Source organism: Hemiscyllium ocellatum, chromosome 7 (assembly GCF_020745735.1).
Source record: "Hemiscyllium ocellatum isolate sHemOce1 chromosome 7, sHemOce1.pat.X.cur, whole genome shotgun sequence".
Lineage (NCBI taxonomy): Eukaryota > Metazoa > Chordata > Chondrichthyes > Orectolobiformes > Hemiscylliidae > Hemiscyllium > Hemiscyllium ocellatum.
Window position 1 is genome coordinate 87,667,790 of NC_083407.1, and position 22,525 is coordinate 87,690,314.

The following is a 22,525-nucleotide window of genomic DNA, read 5'->3' on the forward strand; positions in this document are numbered from 1 at the left end:
TTGGACTATAACTTGGTGCTGTGTGATTTTTAACTTTGTACACCCTAGTCCAACACCGGCATCTCCAAATCATAGAATACTTTGAACAGTTTTGGGTCCTTTATTCAAGGATTCATATACTGGTATTGAAAGCAGCACAGAGAAAGTTCACAAGATTGATCCCAGGAATGGAGGGAATTTCTTATGAAGAAGGTTGAATACATTGGCCAATAGAGTTCAGTAGATCTACTGAAACATAAGATTCTTCAGGGGCTTGGCAGGGTAGATACTGAGAGACTGTTTTCTTTTGAGGGACAGAGTAGGTCCAGATGGCATGATCTTAGGTTAAGGAGTTGCCCATTTAGTGATGAGGAGAATTTTTTTCTCTTAGCAGATAGTGGATTTGTAGAATTCTTTACACTGAGAGAATGTAGAAACCATATCATTAAATATATTCAAGGCTGAGATAGATCTTTAATGAATAAGAAAATCAAGGGAAAGCAAATAGAATTGAGGGTTATCAGATCAGCCGTGATCTCATTGAATTGCAGATCAGACTTGATGAGCCGAAAAGCCTATTTCCTTGCTATGGTCTTACTTCGAGGGTTATCAGATCAGTAACTATCTATAAAGGTGTCCCATCTATTGGTAAAGTGCTAAATTTAGTCGTCAGACTGTCTGTCTATCAGAATTTTGCAGAATTCCTTATTACAAGATATGCTGTGAATAGCTAACAATTTTAAAATAGAAATTATAACATGAAGTTACAGAAAAGATTGAATTGCATTCACCTTGATCGCTAGCTCTATTCTACCACATTCATAAGCCTTAGCAGCAATTTCAGAATAGGAAATACCAGGAGTGTCCCCAAGTTTGTGGTTGATTGCACGAGCAATGCTGTCATCAGGCTCGTCCTTCTGCTGAACCTGTGGATTAAAGATGGATAGAAGGCAATTGCTCATTGAAGGGCAATGCTTACACAAATCCCTTCCAAGTTATGGGTCCATTTCAGCACATGGCAAAGAGACTAATTAGCAAAGCTGTTTCCGAATAATGTATATATTCAGGACTGTTGGGACATTCACTAAAGAATTAAAATTACTCTGAATATTTACATTCTAACAATTAGAAACAAACTTGAAAAAGCCTGTATAAATCTAAGCAAGTCAAGCAGCATTTGTGGAGAAAAGTAAAACTAATGTTTCAGCTCCGTGACTACTTCAGACCCATCCCATGATGGAGTGAAGATGGAGTGAAGTTTTCCTTCTTTCTGATTGCAGAAGAGGAAGTGGGTGCCACTTCTGCTCTCAAAAGTGGGAATTAGCGAAATGCAAAAGTATAGGTAGTGTGCCTGAAAGAAATGTGAAATAATCCAGCAAAGCTTTCCACTGGGGAAAGGCAGAGTCAGTTGAGAATGCAGCAGGTATAGGCAGGTATAACACAGCCTCTTGGACAAATAGGGACCTCTTCATGACGGACACATTTTACAGAATTAAAATTTCACCATCTGTTGTAATGATACTTGAACTCAAGTTCTTAGAACATTACTTAGATACCTGGGTTAATAGCCCATCAATACCATTACGTAGTCACCTTTTTGATAACTATTCTCTAGGTTGCACAGGGGAAATACAACTGTAGTCTTGGCTCTCGGATGTCAAAAATGTTCTGTTGCTTAAAGTTTGAATCACAGATATAAAATACCATAGGTCAATAATATTTTGACGACTTTGGTAAGCTTACTCTGATTGATGGAGGTATTGTAATTCACCCCTGAATGCTGACTGACAGGTACAAACTGTGTTTAAATTTTATACCAGGTTGATTGACTTTGATTGGTCAGAGCATTGCTGAGAAATGAACCCCCAGCCAACAGTTTGATGAGCTGAATCAGATGCAGTAAGCACGTGCATGTTACTTCTGTCTGCAAAGTGCAGGGCTCTGAGTGTTAATACATGTAGCTTCCGTTATATTCAAGCGTACCACATTGCAAGCCCAACTGACAATCCTAAATTGGTTGTCAGCATAATCTTTCACCCATTCAGGACTATCCAGCATATGTTGTCCAATTGTAGAATTGAATTTAATGTTGGACACGGTGTTAAAGGTCTTGGAAGCGAGTTGCTTAGGTATTGGCAGTATCTAGCTGTTGTGAACAGCCAAAAGATATGCTGTTTGATATGATCGGCCAATGGGACATACAACCTACATGTCTGGCATCACACCAGCAGTGAAGTTCATATGCACATTATGCACTGAATATTCAGGGCCCTCTTCATTACAGATAAAATAACACAACTGATTCAACTCAACATGATAGGTGACAGTTTTGTGCTGATTCATTTCTCAGGCAATATCAATCACAACCTACCTGGATTAAAATTTCAACAAAGCCTGACAGTTAACGGTCAGTCAGCATGAACAGGTACATTCTCCATGACAATGCCTCCACTCGATAATCAGCACTCTCCTCTCACGCAGTATAAGTATGGGGTTTCCCCTGAATTGGTATTCTTGTGAATTATCCTAAGGAGTGCAAGACATTAAGCTTTAACAAAATTTGTACTTTTCAGGTATACTCAAGTTCTGCACTACCAACCGACTCTTTAAAATGACCAGTGTAGTCTTAGCAAGCTGTTGAAAGCTGCATGACCATAAATAATAGAGATATTTAATTTCAATGAAGTGTAAAGATAAAGGTAGATTTCTGATCACCTATTCCTGAGGAGGGAAACAAAGTTGTACCAGTTACCTTATAACAGGCCCAGTGAGCCAAGATCCGACTTGCTCCCTGCAATTCTGATATTTTCATGTATTTACAAATCCTTATTGCAAGAGGGTATAATCTATGCAAAATTAATCTGAGGAAAGGAAAAAAATAAATTGGACTGAAACCATACAATTCCCTAATAACATGTTGATAATTACAGAAATATCATATGCTAGAGTGGTCAAATGTAGAACTGTATTCAACTATATGATACGACTTTGGTTAGCTATATCTGTGCGAAAACATTTGTAAAATATAATAATTTTATTCCAATGTATTGTTACACATTGAACAGCCAGCTCAGCAGCAAATCTGAAGAAAGCTGTGATTAATCAGCCACTATTTCCTAACAGCAAACAGGCTCACTGCACTTTTGAAGCAAATCATTCTAAATATAGACATGCTGAGTACTTTTCAATATACCTGTCTATTAGAATTTCAATAGTGAGCTGTTTATATCTAAAATGATAAGTTGAGGAAAACTTGAAAAAATGATTCTTAGCAGCTTTAATTTATAAAACTAGCCCAAAACAAGAGGCTTTGAACAAATTATATTAAATACCACAAGTTTAGCACATATTAAAGATCAATAGATGAAACAAGAGAACCAAATGTAACAGATAACACCCCTTCACAAAATTCCAAAATCAGAGATATTCCACAGTTACATCTTGTTGAAAAGTGAGACATGTTGCTAAACTGTTCATCGTGCACTTAAGAGAAATGTAAGAAAACAAACTTTAAAATAATCACAATACTTTATTCTACTGGGGTGATGAATAATTGGCAAGTCAACACTGACTGGCTGAGATGTTGCCATGAAGAATAAGAACTCTGACTCATGTTTTTTAGATATGCTTATGAATGCATGTCACTTCCAGCAAAATGTAAATGGGCTACATTACAAAAATCAACTGATTATCTTAAATTGTCTAATAGCATAGCCATTAGAGAACTCGTAACTGATCAGCAAGTGCTTCCCAAATATAGAATCACATGAACAACATTTTCCGCTTCGTTATTAAATTAGCATAATCCAATATTCTCCTATTGTTGTTCTGCATAATAACTGGCAAAATACCAAAAACCTCATAAAATATTAATGCTGTCAGCCTACATCAACAACTCTGATGTCTCATTACTACTGTTAAAACAAAGAAAACACAAATAATTTCAATGCTATGACCTAATCTAGAGGATGAAATGACAGCTTTCTTCAATTGCTCATTTAAAAGGTCAATTAAATCAATCACAGTCTTCCAAACATATACTCAAGTGATGGAAATCCATGAGATGTAATTTTTACTTTATAACAGCTCTATATAGTGAGCTCATTGAAATATACATTTCTTACAAGTTTTTGCTTTGCTTTTTTATTATCCTTGCTGATATCACTTATAGTAATACTTCCTCCTAATGGTGAGACTCGATGCTTTGGAACATTACATTCGCCCAGACCATCAGCCTCATGATGGTGATCAGCGTATAGAAGCTTGGGTCCTAGAAACCCTGAGTGATCAGGTCTTCACCCAAAAACAAACTCAATACATATCTATTAGCTCAGCAGCTAGCAGACTTTACCTACCAAAGGGAAACAACATCAAATGACAATCAAGACTGCATGAGAGGCTAAGACTTGCAAATGAAAACAGTAAGTGTTGCTATTACAGCGACAAGACTGCTCTATAACCTCTTATAATTCAAAATTTAACTTTGAATTTTTGATTCCATCTTGAAAATAACTTCTATTCTAATTGCCGAGCTGGAAATTTGTGTTGCAGACATTTCGCCCCCTATCTAGGTGACATCCTCAGTGCTTGGGAGCCTTCTGTGAAGCGCTTCTGTGTTGTTTCTTCCGGCATTTATAGTGGCTTGTCTCTGCCGCTTCCAGTTGTCAGATCCAGCTGTCCGCTGCTGTCCAGCTGTCCGCTCCAGGGAATTCCTAGAGGCATGGCACTCATCCACAGATTCTATCAACAAACACATCGAGCTGGACCCAATATACCGGCCACTGCAGCGGACAGCTGGAACTGACAACTGGAAGCGCCAGAGACAAACCACTATAACTGCCGGAGGAAACAACACAGAAACGCTTCACAGGAGGCTCCCAAGCACTGAGGATGTCACCTAGACAGGGGACAAAACGTCTGCAACACAAATTCTGTGAACAGAACCACAACGAGCATCCAAGCTACAAATCTTCTCACCAACTTTGAACTTCTATTCTAAATAAAGAATACAAATTCTAGTAGGAATGATAACGAATGAAAATTGACAGATAATACATATATTTACAAACTTACAAAATAGAAGCAAAGATAGACTTCAACCCCTTGAGACTACTCTGTGATTTAATAAGATTATTTGTTTTGCACATTCCCAGCTACCCCGAATATAACCTTTGATACCCTGGCTTGGACTGCTGCCTCGACTTCTCTGTTTGGAAGAACTGTAATTCTGAACTTTTTTATTTCTTTATTTTTCTAATTTATTCAGAAGAATGTGTACCTCGGTATCTCTGTATCTAAGATGATGCATTAAGTGGCAACTTTGTAAACTTTTCACTATATCCATGTGAGTACATGTGACAATGAACTTAAATCTTGTTTTCTACCTCCCTCCCTTTTTGAATTGAGGAGTTATATTTCCTACTTCACAGTCTGATGGAACCTTTCCTGAACCTGGGCAATTTTAGAAAATTAACACTTATGCATTTACACTGAGTCCTTGTTAACTGCAGATTTGCTACCGGTGGATCTGCAAACTCATGAGGGCAGGCTCAGACCCGATCTTTTATTTTTCTCAGACTCATTTGGTCTGATCATTTGGTCCATCACGGTAGACAGGAGAGTTACATAGTAGTGGTGGCTGCTTTTCTGTTATTTGCGGGAAATTCATGCCCCGATCCTACAGATAATGAAAATTTGGTATTCCACCCCATTAGCCATCGCTTTTAAAACCCTAGCGTGCAGTCCATCTGAAACCAGAAATTGATCAGCATACAGGTCCATAAGTTTGCTTGGTACCACTTCTCTGGTGATTTTAGATTCACTAAGTTTCTTCTTCTCCCTTTTACCTGATTTACAGCTATTATTGCATTGTATCCTTTATAGCGAAGACAGAAGCAAAATATTTGCTCATTTTATCCTCTACTTCATTATTATCCATAATTAACTCCCCATTTCCACTTTCTAAAAGGTCCAACACTCTCATTACTTACTGGTTTTCTTAAGTATCTGTAGAAACTCTTGCCATTGTTTTTATATTTGTAGCTATATTCCTATCATGCTTTTAATTTCTTCATCCAGATTGAGATTCTAGTTATTCTCTGTTTTTAATATTCTGATCTATCATCTAATTTGCCATTCATCATTATGCAGTTAAATGTGTTTTCCTAAAGTCTGATATTTTTCTTCATAACTTTAGTTAACCACTGATGGTGGGTCCTCTCTGTAGAAGTTTTAAATTTCTGCTTGTGAATTTTCAGACTATGACATATCTAATTAAATAAATAACTGGAAATAAAATAACAATCTTTTGTTAAAACATACACAGATCCAAAATGCCACATGTTTCATTAAAATCATTGTGTGACTAAACCACTCCAGTCATAGATCACATACAAGGATACTGGGGATAAGTAAGAGGAATGCCGATAATATAGTCTCGCATTGCATTCAATACACGTAGATCCCGGGCCATCTTCACAAATGTATCTGGTGGAAAGTTGCTGATGAAGCATTTACCAAAAGAGGCTGCCTGTGAAAAAAGTAAACAGCACCAAGCTGAGTATATATTGCACACTTGAACTTAAATTTAATGCCTCTCATTTTGAGATTAAAGAAATAAATATGAAAGGCTTCTGAAATTTCAACCAACTCAGGGCCACAGAAGAAAAATATTTTGAAACAATACTTTGTTGGATAATCCTAAATTGATGCCACTATCCACACAACATGATGACATTACTTTCTAAGGCATGAAAATAAATTATTAACTTTATTACACCCTTGTCATTATTCTCTTACTCAAGTGCTAATTTCTTGCTGATGTACCCAATTATAACTACCTATGGTACTTTATTCAAAATAACTATCCTTAATTCGTGAATGTATATGATGAATTTTGGCAGAGTTTAACTTACGTGAGTATCACTACAGTAGCTGTCAATTTATGGATATTGAAATTCACCAGAGTATGTTAGTTGTCATCATGTAAAAGAGACTAGACATAAAATAGGAATGGAACTTGGAACCCAAGTCCCGTTAAACTCTGAACCCCCCTAGCAACCCAAAAGTTACCACACAAGCAAAGCACAGGTGGCCCTTTAACTACAATGCATATATAGTTGTGAAAAAAAATTCAAGTGGCTGCACGCTTAAGCAAATCAACGACAGAATCCAAAAGAATTTTGGAATGTATGTTACCAGTGAAATTTCTGGTTTGACAGCTTATAAACGAGTTCGTTCATTGATCAGAGAAATGCTTTATTCCAGTAGTTTTCACTACCTTGTATTTGAGTGACTTTCTGCAAATTTACATATTGTTGTGGTTCTGCTCGCCGAGCTGGAAGTTTTTGCTGCAAACGTTTCGTTCCCTGGCTAGGGAACATCATCAGTGCGGTGGAAGCCTCGTGTGAAGCGCTGCTTTGATGTTTCTTCCGGTATTTATATTGGTTTGTTCTTGCCGCTTCCGGGTGTCAGTTTCAGCTGCAGTGATTTGTATCTGGGGTCCAGGTCGATGTGTCTGTTGATGGATGTTCTTGCCGTTTCCGGGTGTCAGTTTCAGCTGTAGTGGTTTGTATATGGTGTCCAGGTCAATGTGTCTATTGATGGAGTTTGGGGATGAATGCCATGCTTCTAGGAATTCTCTGGCTGTTCTCTGTCTGGCTTGTCCTATGATAGTGGTGTTTTCCCAGTCAAATTCATGTTGCTGGTTGTCTGAGTGTATGGCTACTAGAGATAGCTGGTCGTGTCGTTTTGTGGCTAGCTGATGTTCGTGGATGCGGATTGTTAGCTGTCTTCCTGTTTGTCCTATATAGTGTTTTGTGCAGTCCTTGCATGGTATTTTGTAAACTACGTTAGTTTGGCTCATGCTGGGTATTGGGTCCTTTGTTCTAGTGAGTTGTTGTCTGAGCGTGGATGTTGGCTTGTGTGCTGTTATGAGTCCTAAGGGTCGCAGTAGTCTGGCTGTCAGTTCTGAGACACTCCTGACGTATGGTAGAGTGGCTAGTCCTTTTGGTTGTGGCATGTCCTCGTTCCGTGGTCTATCTCTTAGGCATCTGGTGATAAAGTTGCGTGGGTATCCGTTTTTGGCGAATACCTTGTATAGATGTTCCTCTTCCTCTTTTCGCAGTTCTGGTGTACTGCAGTGTGTTGTGGCCCTTTTGAATAGTGTCCTGATGCAGCTTCGTTTGTGTGTGTTGGGGTGGTTACTTTCATAGTTTAAGACTTGGTCTGTGTGTGTTGGTTTCCTGTGTACCCTTGTGGTGAATTCTCCGTTGGGTGTTCTCTCTACTAACACGTCTAGGAATGGGAGTTGGCTATCCTTTTCTTCTTCTCGTGTGAATCGGATTCCTGTGAGTGTGGCGTTGATGATTCGGTGTGTTTTTTCTATATCTGTGTTTTTATAGATATAGAAAAAACACACCGAATCATCAACGCCACACTCACAGGAATCCGATTCACACGAGAAGAAGAAAAGGATAGCCAACTCCCATTCCTAGACGTGTTAGTAGAGAGAACACCCAACGGAGAATTCACCACAAGGGTACACAGGAAACCAACACACACAGACCAAGTCTTAAACTATGAAAGTAACCACCCCAACACACACAAACGAAGGTGCATCAGGACACTATTCAAAAGGGCCACAACACACTGCAGTACACCAGAACTGCGAAAAGAGGAAGAGGAACATCTATACAAGGTATTCGCCAAAAACGGATACCCACGCAACTTTATCACCAGATGCCTAAGAGATAGACCACGGAACGAGGACATGCCACAACCAAAAGGACTAGCCACTCTACCATACGTCAGGAGTGTCTCAGAACTGACAGCCAGACTACTGCGACCCTTAGGACTCATAACAGCACACAAGCCAACATCCACGCTCAGACAACAACTCACTAGAACAAAGGACCCAATACCCAGCATGAGCCAAACTAACGTAGTTTACAAAATACCATGCAAGGACTGCACAAAACACTATATAGGACAAACAGGAAGACAGCTAACAATCCGCATCCACGAACATCAGCTAGCCACAAAACGACACGACCAGCTATCTCTAGTAGCCATACACTCAGACAACCAGCAACATGAATTTGACTGGGAAAACACCACTATCATAGGACAAGCCAGACAGAGAACAGCCAGAGAATTCCTAGAAGCATGGCATTCATCCCCAAACTCCATCAATAGACACATTGACCTGGACACCATATACAAACCACTACAGCTGAAACTGACACCCGGAAACGGCAAGAACATCCATCAACAGACACATCGACCTGGACCCCAGATACAAATCACTGCAGCTGAAACTGACACCCGGAAGCGGCAAGAACAAACCAATATAAATACCGGAAGAAACATCAAAGCAGCGCTTCACACGAGGCTTCCACCGCACTGATGATGTTCCCTAGCCAGGGAACGAAACGTTTGCAGCAAAAACTTCCAGCTCGGCGAGCAGAACCACAACAACGGATACCCGAGCTACAAATCTTCAATCAGATTTTAATTTACATATTCTTTGCAGTCTTTAAAAAGAATGAACCATGTCATGAGTTAACTTCAGAAAGGATGCCAGCTGCCCAAAGCAAAGTAAGGACCGTGAGTACTGTTGAAATTTTTCCATTTAATATATAAAAGACCATGTTCATAAAAGACAGAAGTCAAATGACAGGCTCACAGGAACCCAAAACCCATATGGAACCCTTAGGATCTGAGAACACTCTAACCTGCTTTCTACTGTTACCTTCAGTTCAATAATGTTGATAATAAATAAGTTCATAGTTATTAATTTACACATCATAAATTAAAATTCCATGCTTGATTCAAAACTGGCATTGCTTCAAGAATACTGTAAATCTTATTGAAGTAGAACCAAAAGTTCACAATCGCCTAACTTCATAGGGTTTCATATGTATATTTGGAAAGTCTACTAAGGTTGGATGATTTGAGCTTTAAAAACAAGAATGAAAATTTCCCCTTATTCAGTCACGCATTCCTACCTAAATTATTATAGGATTACTTGCAAAACCTGTGCATTAAAAACTGATGAAAGGTGGTATTGGGAAGGCTATACTTTTACAAGTTGATAAGTTACCAAGATGGATGAGGTTCATCCTAGAATAATATGGAAAGCAAAGGCAGAAATTATTAGTCATAGTCTTCCAATTTCCCTTGGATACAGGGTAATGCCCAAAGACTGGAGAATTAGAAATATTATACATTGTCCCGGAACAGCACAAGAGGAAACGTGTCCCCCTGATTAGCGCGAGGGGAAACGAGTCCTGGAGATCCACGAGAGGAAAAGCGAGTCCCAGAGCAGCACAACTTACCTTGGTGTAGCTGAGTGTCTGGGGAGCAGACTGGAGACTTTGAGCACAGCAAGACTGGGGCCTGGGACGGGAGGTCATATCATGTGCTCACTCAGCTGCTGCAATGTAATGTTGATCTGAAATTCTTTACTGAACTGTAGTATCAATCCTTTAACTATGTTATAACTATCTTGCTTCTAACTTTTTTTAAAAAAACACTATGCAATGCTACAACTTTTCCTTTTAGTCCTCTTTTGTATCCAAGATTTGTACCTAGGTACTTGTGTCTAAGATGGCGCCATTAGAGGCAGCTATTGTAAAAACTTTTCACTGCACACCTGTACTGGAGTGGATTTGACAATAAAGGATTGCCTATTCTACATTGTTCAAAAAAAGTAACATTGTTGCAAGAATAAACTCAACCTCTGCAGGTCAGTCAGCTTGACCCACAGCGGTGAGGAGACTTTTAGATACAAACCTCCAGGGTAAAATTAAGTTACTTGAACAAATGTGAATTGATAAAGTAAAGCCAGCAAAGATTTTTCAAGGCATATCATGGTTAACTAAATTGATTGAGTTATTTGATTTCCTTTTAGTATATCTGCAAGATGTGTATTATTCCATTCTTACCCTCAGCAGAGACTTCTGCATCTCAGGTTCATATTCATTGCCTGCTGCCTCAATACACTGCTGCACAGCTTCAAACAAAAGGTTTTGCTCTTTGATCTCTCGTAAATACTCATCTGCCTTCTGACTCTCTTTCTATGAATACAAATTAGGATTACATTAATTTAACAGATAAAAATATGACATTCTCTCCAAAAATTATTTCACAAGTTAAATCCAGCAAGATGTAAATTAAAATGCAACTTTTTTCCTCCAAAGAAGTGTCAAACCCCATTAATTCAAGGACATTATTCATAATCCTGATCTCTAAAACCAGCTCCACGGATTCAGGTTTGACACTTAAAATGGAGCTTCAGACACAGCTGATCTTTATTTCACTTCAAAAGTAAAAACCATCTGGTACAGACTGACCTGAACCAAATAGAGAAAACACACAAAGAGCACGGGTTCAGCGTTTGGAGCACTTCTCAAAAAGGTACATATAATTTAAGTCAGTTCAGCATTAAGATTTCTAAACCACCCCCTCTGCCTGCATTCTGAACAGGAGGCATACAAAAGGATGCAAAAAATAAAATTACAGCAGAAAGCACCAGCCTTGGCATAGATACAGAGCATGCATTTGCCTGTGCTGTGGAGACCAAATCTAGGGAATGTTTCAGAAATATTGTTGCTGAATTGAGGTTTGGGTGGCCCTTATTTACTTACTGAGCAACAGGTTTGGGAAATCAATTCGCAATTCTGGCGGAGTCCTAGCAAAGAGTAGACAGCCCTGCTCAACACACATGAACACCTGGAAATGGAATTCCTGAGCTTGCGGCCAAGACGATTGGAGGCAAATGGTGGAGTGGAGGGCGAAAGAGGAAATTTTAGAGGTAGAAGGGGTGAGTTCATGGAGTGTTTAAACAAAAGTGAACATTTTAAAAGCAATCATTCATCAAGATTAGGGTGATGGGGATAAAAGGGATTGGTCTATTACGGGATATGACAGGGGAGTTCTGGATTCCTTGAAGTTTACAGTGAAAGATAAAACATTCATGCATCAAATCCTCATTGTTTCTTTAATTTTGATCGGTCAAAATAGACAGTTTTAATTATTGAGCAATTACTCTATATGTAAAAGTAGAGACAACAGGACAACATACCTCATACTCTTTATGAGCTTCTAGCAGAAGTGCACCAGGTGCCATTGAGGCAATTTTGAAAATATCTTGACAAGCAGCTAAATGCAAAGCCAAAATTCAATGACAAGAAGTTAGTAGAATTATGTATCTATCACTAAATGATATTTAAAGAGATGCTAGCACCCCAAGTTAAAATGGCTATCTAATTCTAGAAGCATAGTACAACATGAATATCTGCTCTAAAATGTTTCAAACCATGTGATATTTTTTAAAGAAAGGACATTTCTGATATGAGTTGCTTATGAAATATACTGCCTACTTTGCCCAACATAACCTAGCAACAGATTGGTTCACACTTCTGATTTTGAAGTTACTAGTAAGCCATAGTATCAGCAATAATTTATATTTACGTAGCATCTTTATCATAATGTCCTTCCCTGCTTCACAGGGGTCTTATAAAACAATATATGACATCAAGTCACTAAAGAAACATCAGATCAGATGACCAAAGGCTTGGTCAAAGTAGGGTTTAAGATGGACCTTTAAGAAAAAAGCAACATAAAGGGGCAAACAGGTGAAGGGAAAGTTTTCCAAAGCTTGAGACATAGACAACAGATGACACAACCACTAATGGTGGAGCAATTTGGCACAGGCAAAAGAGCTTTTGAACACCTCAAATTTACTCAGGATAAAAATGGGAGAAAAGCCATGATATCATTGGAATAATCAAGTTTTGAGGTAATGATGGCATGGAAAAGAGTCATAATGAATGGTGTGCTTAGACTAGAAATGACCCTCCAGAAAGTGATGTTGCCAGAGTCTGGTCTGGTAATCTTTACACCAATTACAGTGTAAATTTAATTACACATGGGGTACCAAGGATAATTTAGAAGCTTAAGATAGAGACATAAATTATGTTTTGAAATAACAGAAATGCTAGAAATACAAATTAGGTCTGGAAGAATCGGAGAGATAAAATTTGAATAGCGTTCCAAACGAAGAACATACATTATTCAAAACATTCTTTTTACATCTTCTTGCTCTCCAGAAGTCGCACTTTTCCAGTATTTTGTTTCTATTAGAACGCTCCAGGATTACAAATAGTACACTTGTAAAGTTAGAGTACAAATATCTAATACTACCACTTTAGATTAGATTCCCTACAGGGTAGAAACAGGCCCTTTGGCCCAACAAGTCCACACTGACCCTCCAAAGAGTAACCCACCCAGACCCATTTTGCTCTGACTAATGCACTATAGGCAATCCACCTGACCTGCACATCTTTGGACTGAGAGAGGAAACCGGAGCACCCAGAGAGAACCCAGGCAGACACGGGGAGAATGCGCAAACTCTACACAAAATTGCCAGAGGCTGGAATCGAACCCGGCTCCCTGCACTGTGAGGCAGCAGTGCTGCCCATTACTGAATCACCTTTTACTGAATAAGCACAGAACTTACGTGGGACTTCATGTAGAAATTCATGATTAGAAGAACTAATGATTCGAACACCATCGACCTCAGGCACTAAGTGAACATCCTCATCTTGATAAAATCTGAACTTCAGTTAAAGATTTAATTTTAAATGTTTAAAACACAACATTTATGGATTGTACAATGGACAGAAGGGGAAACAAAAGTGACTGCAAATAAATACTTACTTTTCAGTAAGACAGTGACAGACCACTTTACTTGACAGCAAAGTAGATCCAACACAGATTATCATTCTTAATTTTTATTAAAATGTAAGAAAGAGGACGAGACCATTCAGCCCCTCAAGCCTGCTCTGCCTTTCAATACGGCGATGGTTGACCTTACATGTCAATTCCATTTTCTCACTTGCTTCCCATTCATTTTGAGTCCTGAAGAGACCACAATCTGTACATTTCATCCAATGTGTATATTCAGTAATGGATACTCGAGATAACCCAGAACATTTTTTGCTTCAACTTCATTTTTCTCAAGTCTTTGATTTTACCTTTGTCTCATTTTTCTGTTTTAGAGATAGAAACTTACTGCAGCCATTTTGCAGTAGCAGTTATGTTTTGTTGATTTTGTTCTGTCCTAGAACAACAGTATAGTGCTCACTTTGTTAAGTATGAAAAATGATAATGAGATTTCAACAATGATTTCTCCATGACTCGAATCAACATTGTTCCACAAGAGAAAACACTGTTGCAGACATTTTTCTTGCTTCCTTCAAACCAATCCTAAAAGTGTTCACTCTCAAAGACAAGTTCTAACAAAACTCTGGTGCTGAAATCACATGCAATTTCTGGAAAGTTGTGCTGATAAAGTTGAGAGAGTGGGATGGCTCATTGCTGTACGTCTTTAGACTTCTGTACTGACCTAATGGCCTATTATGGTCCTTTTGATACTATGTTCTGACAGCAGAAGATATTTATGGTTATAGGAATCAATCCTAGTCACAGGATAAGGATACTTAATGGTCTCCTTTGTTTTCCCCATTATAACAAGTACTTTATCCCAAATACCAACAACAGTAGGATTGTCGCTTTTTGGTCTATCACACCTAAAAATGGAAAGGGAAAGGTTACCAAAGTCAAGATGCGTCTTCTGTTCTTTCACATGTGCAAACATTGTGAAAATATGGGGACTTTTAGGACTTACTCATCACAAGTTTACCATATTACAAAACACTGCACATCGCACTAGCAAAAATATTATTAAAGGCCCTTGTATAAATATTATACAAGCCCTTTCCTGTATAACTGTTATTTTATTTGTAAATTGGTATGATGTGAGAAAAATGAAACAGCTTTTAAAAGATTTTAATGCACTTTGAATATAACTCAAAATTAGCTATTGAGAGGGAAGATTCAGCAAGGTTATTTGACTAATAAATTTCTGAAAGCCATCCCAGGGCTAATGAGGATTTTCACGAGAAATATTAGTGAAATGCAAACTTTGGGTCTGTGTCACTTTTACCCGAAGTAAATTACGTCAATAAATGTACACCAGTGTCTCCTGCTATTAAACAATCAGAACATTACTAATGTCACCCTTCTCTCTAGAACTCCTTCCCTCTGAGCATAAGAACATAACAGGAGGAGGAGGCTGTCAAGCCTTAAAGCTGTTCTGCCATTCAATAATATCACGGCTAATGATCCTGTGGCTTTAACTCTACTTTTCTGCTTGACCCAGTAACCCTCGGCTCCTTTATAGAACTAAAATCTCTCTCTTAGCCTTCAATATATTCAATCCCATGCTTTCTGAGAAAGAAGATTCCGAAGATTTGTGACCCTTTAATCGATTACATTTCTCATCTATTATAAATGGGAGATTCCTTATTTTTAAACTACACACCCCTAATTTCATCCTCCCATCCCTGACAAGAAGGATCTTTTCAGCATCTCCTTTTTTGGCAAGTGTTCTTTTAGAAAGTAACTTTGCTCTGTTTAGGAAGTGAACCTGGGTTACTTATTCGGTTACTGGCAAATTTAGATATTCTCTACTATCCACAATTGTCTCATGTTGACATAAAAAACATATGTGAAACTTAAATTCATTTGAATCAAAGCTACAGCAACCACTTACCAGACAAACTGCTTAGGTGCTGTTTTGAAGTTTGTCTCAACTACACACAATTTGTCCTGGAAACAAAGCACCACATGTTTTAAATATTTAAAACAGAAAATAAATTCAGTTTTCATAGCTTTGTACATCTAGATAAAAAGCGGCTACAATAAACATTATATAAACACCACCCTTTTCAATCCCAAGAAGCTTCCCATCTTCCTCCCCATAATGTTTGAGTTCATCTAAAATTCAAATCCAAAAATCAATCCTCAATTCAAAAGTAGTCATTTCAGTTTTCAAATTCTTCCATGACTTTGCTCCCTCTTCATACATTCCTCCAAATCTGCAAACCTTCGAGATCTCTGCAAACTTCCACTTTGGGTCTCATGCACATTCGAGATTCTAATCCATCCACCAGCGCACTTCAATTGTCTCAGCCTGAAACTCAGATTCTCCCTGCCTCCTCAAACCAAATTTTTCATCATTTATTCTCTTATTTCCTCTTATGGCTTGATCTCCGATTTCATTATCAAATGCTCCTGTGAAACGTACAATTTTTAAATAGCTCTATATAAATAAAAGTTGTTACAAAATGTTAAAATTATTATGTTAACCAATTAATTCATTTGCTCAGGTTACGGCAATTAAAACTTTAGCACAATCTTGATTAGACTGTTCACATTACCTTGAATGATGAAGAACCCATCCAAATGTTACCAGTGTCTGTAAACAGAGCAAGCTTTTTATAATTGAATGAAACAGCAATTTGGGTAAATCCACAGACTTGCGGTCCAAGGCCCGGTGGAATCTATAAAAGAAAAAGTTTTTTAAAATTAGTCAAATACCAAATAATACTTTTTTCCCTATTCCCTAAGAATGCAAAGACCTCATGCCTCTGCTCCTCTTAACTGTTGCGATCTGTAAAAGTGTATCTGCTTCATCAGTACAGAGCTGAAAATGTGTTGCTGGAAAAGCGCAGCAGGTCAGGCAGCATCAAAGGAGCAGGAGAATCGACGTTTCGGGCATAAGCCCTTCATCAGGAATGAGGAAAAGTGTGTCCAGCAGGCTAAGATAAAAGGTAGGGAGGAGGGACTTGGGGGAGGGGCGATGGAGATGTGATACGTGGAAGGAGGTCAAGGTGAGGGTGATAGGCCGGAGTGGGGTGGGGCAGAGAGGTCAGGAAGAAGATTGCAGGTTAGGAAGGTGGTGCTGAGTTCGAGGGATTCGACTGAGACAAGGTGGGGGGAGGGGAAATGAGGAAACTGGAGAAATCTGAGTTCATCCCTTGTGGTTGGAGGGTTGCCAGGCGGAAGATGAGGCGCTCTTCTTCCAACCATTGTGTTGTTATGGTCTGGCGATGGAGGAGTCCAAGGACCTGCATGTCCTTGGTGGCGTGGGAGGGGGAGTTGAAGTGTTGAGCCACGGGTGGTTGGGTTGGTTGGTCCGGGTGTCCCAGAGGTGTTCTCTGAAACGTTCTGCAAGTAGGCGGCCTGTCTCCCCAATATAGAGAAGGCCACACTGGGTGCAGCGGATGCAATAGATGATGTGTGTGGAGGTGCAGGTGAATTTGTGGCGGATATGGAAGGATCCCTTGGGGCCTTGGAGAGAAGTAAGGGAGGAGGTGTGGGTGCAAGTTTTGCATTTCTTGCGGTTGCAGGGGAAGTTGCCAGGAGTGGAGATTGGGTTGGTGGGGGTTGTGGACGTGATGAGGGAGTCACGGAGGGAGTGGTCTTTTCGGAACGCTGATAGGGGAGGGGAGGGAAATATATCCCTGGTGGTGGGGTCCGTTTGGAGGTGGCGGAAATGATGGTGGATGATACGCTGTATATGGAGGTTGGTGGGGTGGTAGGTGAGAACCAGTGGGGTTCTGTCCTGGTGGCGGTTGGAGGGGCGGGGCTCAAGGGCAGAGGAGTGGGAAGTGGAGGAGATGCGGTGGAGAGCATCGTCGATCACGTCTGGGGGGAATCTGCGGTCCTTGAAGAAGGAGGCCATCTGGGCTGTACGGTATTGGAACTGGTCCTCCTGGGAGCAGATGCGGCGGACACGAAGGAATTGGGAATATGGGATGGCGTTTTTACAGGGAGCAGGGTGGGAGGAGGTGTAGTCTAGGTAGCTGTGGAAGTCAGTCGGTTTATAGTAGATGTCCGTGTTGATTCGGTCGCCCGAGATAGAAATGGAAAGGTCTAGGAAGGGGAGGGAGGAGTCTGAGATGGTCCAGGTGAATTTGAGGTCGGGGTGGAAGGTATTGGTAAAGTGGATGAACTGTTCAACCTCCTCGTGGGAGCACGAGGCAGCGCCGATACAGTCATTGATGTAGCGGAGGAAAAGGTGGGGGGGTGGTGCCAGTGTAGTTGCGGAAGATGGACTGTTCCACATATCCTACGAAGAGGCAGGCATAGCTGGGGCCCATGCGGGTGCCCATGGCAACTCCTTTGGTTTGGAGGAAGTGGGAGGATTGGAAAGAAAAGTTGTTCAGGGAGAGGACCAGTTCAGTCAGTCGAAAGAGGGTGTCAGTGGAAGGGTACTGGTTGGTATGGCGGGAAAGGAAGAAGCGGAGTGCTTTGAGTCCTTCATGATGGGGGATGGAGGTGTACAGGGACTGGATGTCCATCGTGAAGATAAGGCGTTGGGGACCGGGGAAGCAAAAATCATGGAGGAGGTGGAGGGCGTGGATAGTGTCCTGAACGTAGGTGGGGAGTTCTTGGACTAAGGGGGACAGGACCGTGTCGAGGTATGAGGAGATGAGTTCGGTGGGGCAGGAGCAGGCTGAGACAATGGGTCGGCCGGGGCAGTCAGGTTTGTGGATTTTGGGCAGGAGGTAGAAACGGGCGGTGCGGGGTTGTGGGACTATGAGGTTGGAGGCGGTGGATGGGAGATCCCCTGAGGTGATGAGTTTATGGATGATCTGGGAGATGATGGTTTGGTGGTGGGAGGTGGGGTCATGGTCAAGGGGGCAGCAGGAGGAGGTGTCCGCGAGCTGGCGTTTGGCCTCAGCGGTATAAAGGTCGGTGCGCCAAACTACTATCGCGCCTCCCTTGTCTGCCGGTTTGATGGTGAGGTTGGGGTTGGAGTGGAGGGCTGCACGTTCCGAAGGTGAGAGGTTGGAGTGGATAAGAGGGGTGGACAGGTTGAGTCGGTTAACGTCGTGGCGGCAGTTGGCTATAAAGAGATCAAGGGCAGGTAAGAGGCCAGTACGGGGTGTCCAGGTGGATGGGGTGTGTTGGAGGCGGAAGAAGGGGTCGTCAGGGGGTGGGCGAGAGTCTTGGTTGAAAAAGTAGGCACGGAGGCGAAGGCGGCAGAAGAATTGTTCAATGTCTCGCCGCGTGTTGAACTCGTTAATCCAAGGGCGTAGGGGAATGAAGGTGAGGCCTCTGCTGAGGACTGATCTTTCATCCTCAGAGAGGGGGAGGTCTGGAGGGATGGTGAAAACACGGCAGGGCTGGGAGCTAGGACCTGCTGTGCGACTGGAGCTGGGAGTGGGTGGGGGTGGTTAGAAGTGGTGACGGAGATCGGTGTGGGGGCGGGGTTAGGCGTGGTGACAAAGGTCAACGTGGGGCGGGGTTACGCATGGTGACGGAGGTCGGCGTGGGGGCGGAGACACATGAGGTGTTGTGGTCGTGCAGATTAGTGATGTCACTGGGGGCGGAAGTGGCTGCAGCGACGGCAACCCAAGGGGCGGAAATGGCTCTGGCGACGAAAGAAACACTGTTATTCCCGATAGCCGCAAGGCCCCAAGGGATCCTTCCATATCCGCCACAAATTCACCTGCACCTCCACACACATTATCTATTGCATCCGCTGCACCCGATGTGGCCTCCTCTATATTGGGGAGACAGGCCGCCTACTTGTGGAACGTTTCAGAGAACACCTCTGGGACACCCGGACCAACCAACCCAACCACCCCATGCCTCAACACTTTAACTCCCCCTCCCACTCCACCAAGGACATGCAGGTCCTTGGACTCCTCCATCGCCAGACCATAACAACACGACGGTTGGAGGAAGAGCGCCTCATCTTCCGCCTGGCAACCCTCCAACCACACGGGATGAACTCAGATTTCTCCAGTTTCCTCATTTCCCCTCCCCCCACCTTGTCTCAGTCGAATCCCTCGAACTCAGCACCACCTTCCTAACCTGCAATCTTCTTCCTGACCTCTCCGCCCCCACCCCACTCCGGCCTATCACCCTCACCTTGACCTCCTTCCACGTATCACATCTCCATCGCCCCTCCCCCAAGTCCCTCCTCCCTACCTTTTATCTTAGCCTGCTGGACACACTTTCCTCATTCCTAATGAACGGCTTATGCCCGAAACGTCGATTCTCCTGCTCCTTTGATGCTGCCTGACCTGCTGCGCTTTTCCAGCAACACATTTTCAGCTCTGATCCCCAGCATCTGCAGACCTCACTTTCTCCTCATCAGTACAGTCACCATTAAGATTATAAAGTTACATTTCTAATCTTAATGGCCTATTTTATATGAATTCATGGCTAAATATATAATTGGCTGGGATACCAGGACTGCTCAGAAGGAGGCAATCTTAAGTTCTATGACTTTCCTAAATTGTTATCTGAAGTTTAGTAGACTGAACTATAACACATCAATTGGTATAGGTTGATTCAGAAGAATCATGGAAACAAGTACTTCTTATTCCTACTTCCAATAATAACCATTAGATTTAGCAATGATCGAGTGGTAGCACTCTTGCCTTGAAGTCTGAGGTCATATGTTCAACCAAAAACTCTAGGCTGAGCCCCATGTTGAGTAAGTGCTACAAGGTCTGAGGTGCTGCCTTGCAGATGCATCGTTAAACCAACACACCTACTACCCTTTCAGGTGGGGGTAAAAGATCCCAGGACATTAACTGAGGAGTACGGAACTTGCCCAGTGTTTTGGTCAACATTTAACTTTCAATCGATATTAACCAGATTATTCAATTGTCACATTCCAGTTAATGGAAACTTGCTGTGTGCAAATTAGCTTGAAAAGTACCTCACTAATTAGAACGTACTTTGATATGTCCTGAATCATGAAAGATGCTGTGTAAAAATATCTTTCTTTTGTGCATATAGAGATGAGAAGGAATTAATAAACTTATATTTATTGTATTAATACTCTTAAAACTTTCCAATGGTCAATTTATTGCTTCTAACTGTCATCACTGCTACTTTGTAGGAAATTCTTTTAAAATAGTGATGTTTAAAATAGAATTTTATTTGACTTACAAATCAGGAATCACAGTTACCAGAGTATTTTCCTACATGTACATCTACCATGTTTCCTCTTCACAACAGTCATTGCACATTCTACAGTCTTAAGGAGTTGTGAGTTTACCCTAATGATCTGTCATACCTCACTTCATGTTCTGCTACATTAACTAGATATAGGGTGCAGCACCATTTGACAGCATCTCACCTCTTCAGGTCAATACACATATTAATAAACTGTAACCATCTGACAAGTCGGAGTTTCCTATTGCTTGTTACTGAGTGTTAATGTGCCAATTTCTGAATAGACTTCACACTGTACTTTGTTTCTTGTATGAAATTAATCAACTGTTCAGTACTTGTTATTGTAATCAGGCAGATTTTATGCTCACCACAGATGTGCAGGAAGCGTTATCTAAGACATATACATCCTTCCCATTAGCAAGAACAATTTTGGGTTGTCGATCTTGCATCAATACAGCCCAGCATGTTGGTGGGCGCAGCAATCCTATTAGGGATGGAAAAGAAGCATAATACAATATTTATTGATATATTTTCTATCAAAATTCCATCACCCTATAATATTTTGCCCTCTTTCATATCCTCTTATGATAATGGTCAAGCATTACACGTCAATATTGCTTGGCCAAATAGTATTACATGAGAAATATTTAAACCAAAAAATCAAAGCTGGCAAAGACAGTAATCACATCTAGCCTTTCTTGCTAACCTATCAGTTGTATATTATAATGTGTTACTCTTCAAAACGTTTCCTAAATTTTGCTTTGGATCTCCTCCCTTGGTAGGTTGTTCGAAAAATCAACTCCTTTCAATATTTATTTGCAATCTTGCTGAATCTATATAATCCAAGAGTATCAATTTTACACTTGTATCAATTTCTATTAATACCGCAGTGAAGTACCCCTTTCTGTCACATAGGAAAGAATGTCAATTATCAGTTTCTGGACCAGCACTGTCCATGCAGCAATGCTCAATTATAGAAATGAAGAAAGATCATAAGAAATAAGAGTGGGAGGAAGTTATTCAGCCCTCTGAATATATTTATAACAGGATGACAGAACTCAGTTTTCTGCACAACTCATTTTTTCTAATGTAATATCAAGCTATTAATTTAAATCTCATGCACCTCCACATAAATTACTCTCGAAAAGCAGAATCATAACTCCATTATGGGCTAAGAGACATTTTGGAGTGAATTTCACAATGGACATACCAGGCAGATTTACAATGATATAAACATTTTAGATGGTAAAAAAAATGGGTAAAATGACATTATTAAGCTGTTGATAATATCACAAGTTGTCAGTAAAAAACAATAAATTCAATTGCACATCTTAACTGTCAACCCAAAGGGGATTGAATTTTCTATATAGACAATGATAATCTCAACAGATTTCATATAAATTATTGAAGTAGATGACATAGTGTAAGAACAAATGCCCTAATTTCCTACTTCTAACGTTTACATAAATCAGTAGCCTGGTTGAGAACTGTTACACTGCAACAACTTGATTCCATAACTGAACATCGAATATTTACCTGGAACTTCAGGAAATCGCCGGAGTTTGAGGTCGTCTATATTTGTGGCAAGTGTGAATCTAAAAGCACCAGTTAATATAACAACTCCTGAGCCATAAGCAGTGGGGAACACCTTGGCATCCACAACTCGGTTCTGTAACACTTCCTTCAAAATGGAGGCAAAAAGTTAATTACATTACTA

At 40.7% G+C, this 22,525-nt stretch overlaps 1 protein-coding gene across 1 annotated transcript in view; it reads right to left on the reverse strand.

Moving 5' to 3' along the window:
• The window catches only part of vps16 (VPS16 core subunit of CORVET and HOPS complexes), a 52,500-nt gene that overhangs the window by 20,109 nt on the left and 9,866 nt on the right, over window positions 1–22,525 (reverse strand). Inside the window, exons 5-16 of the mRNA XM_060828029.1 lie at window positions 22,345–22,489; window positions 21,177–21,292; window positions 16,266–16,388; window positions 15,599–15,654; window positions 14,484–14,573; window positions 13,502–13,596; window positions 12,065–12,141; window positions 10,926–11,057; window positions 6,381–6,508; window positions 3,173–3,208; window positions 2,732–2,840; window positions 771–905 (exon numbers count right to left, since the gene is read on the reverse strand). Of these exons, the coding sequence (XP_060684012.1) occupies window positions 771–905; window positions 2,732–2,840; window positions 3,173–3,208; window positions 6,381–6,508; window positions 10,926–11,057; window positions 12,065–12,141; window positions 13,502–13,596; window positions 14,484–14,573; window positions 15,599–15,654; window positions 16,266–16,388; window positions 21,177–21,292; window positions 22,345–22,489 (1,242 nt within the window). The remainder of the gene's footprint in view (window positions 1–770; window positions 906–2,731; window positions 2,841–3,172; window positions 3,209–6,380; window positions 6,509–10,925; window positions 11,058–12,064; window positions 12,142–13,501; window positions 13,597–14,483; window positions 14,574–15,598; window positions 15,655–16,265; window positions 16,389–21,176; window positions 21,293–22,344; window positions 22,490–22,525) is intronic.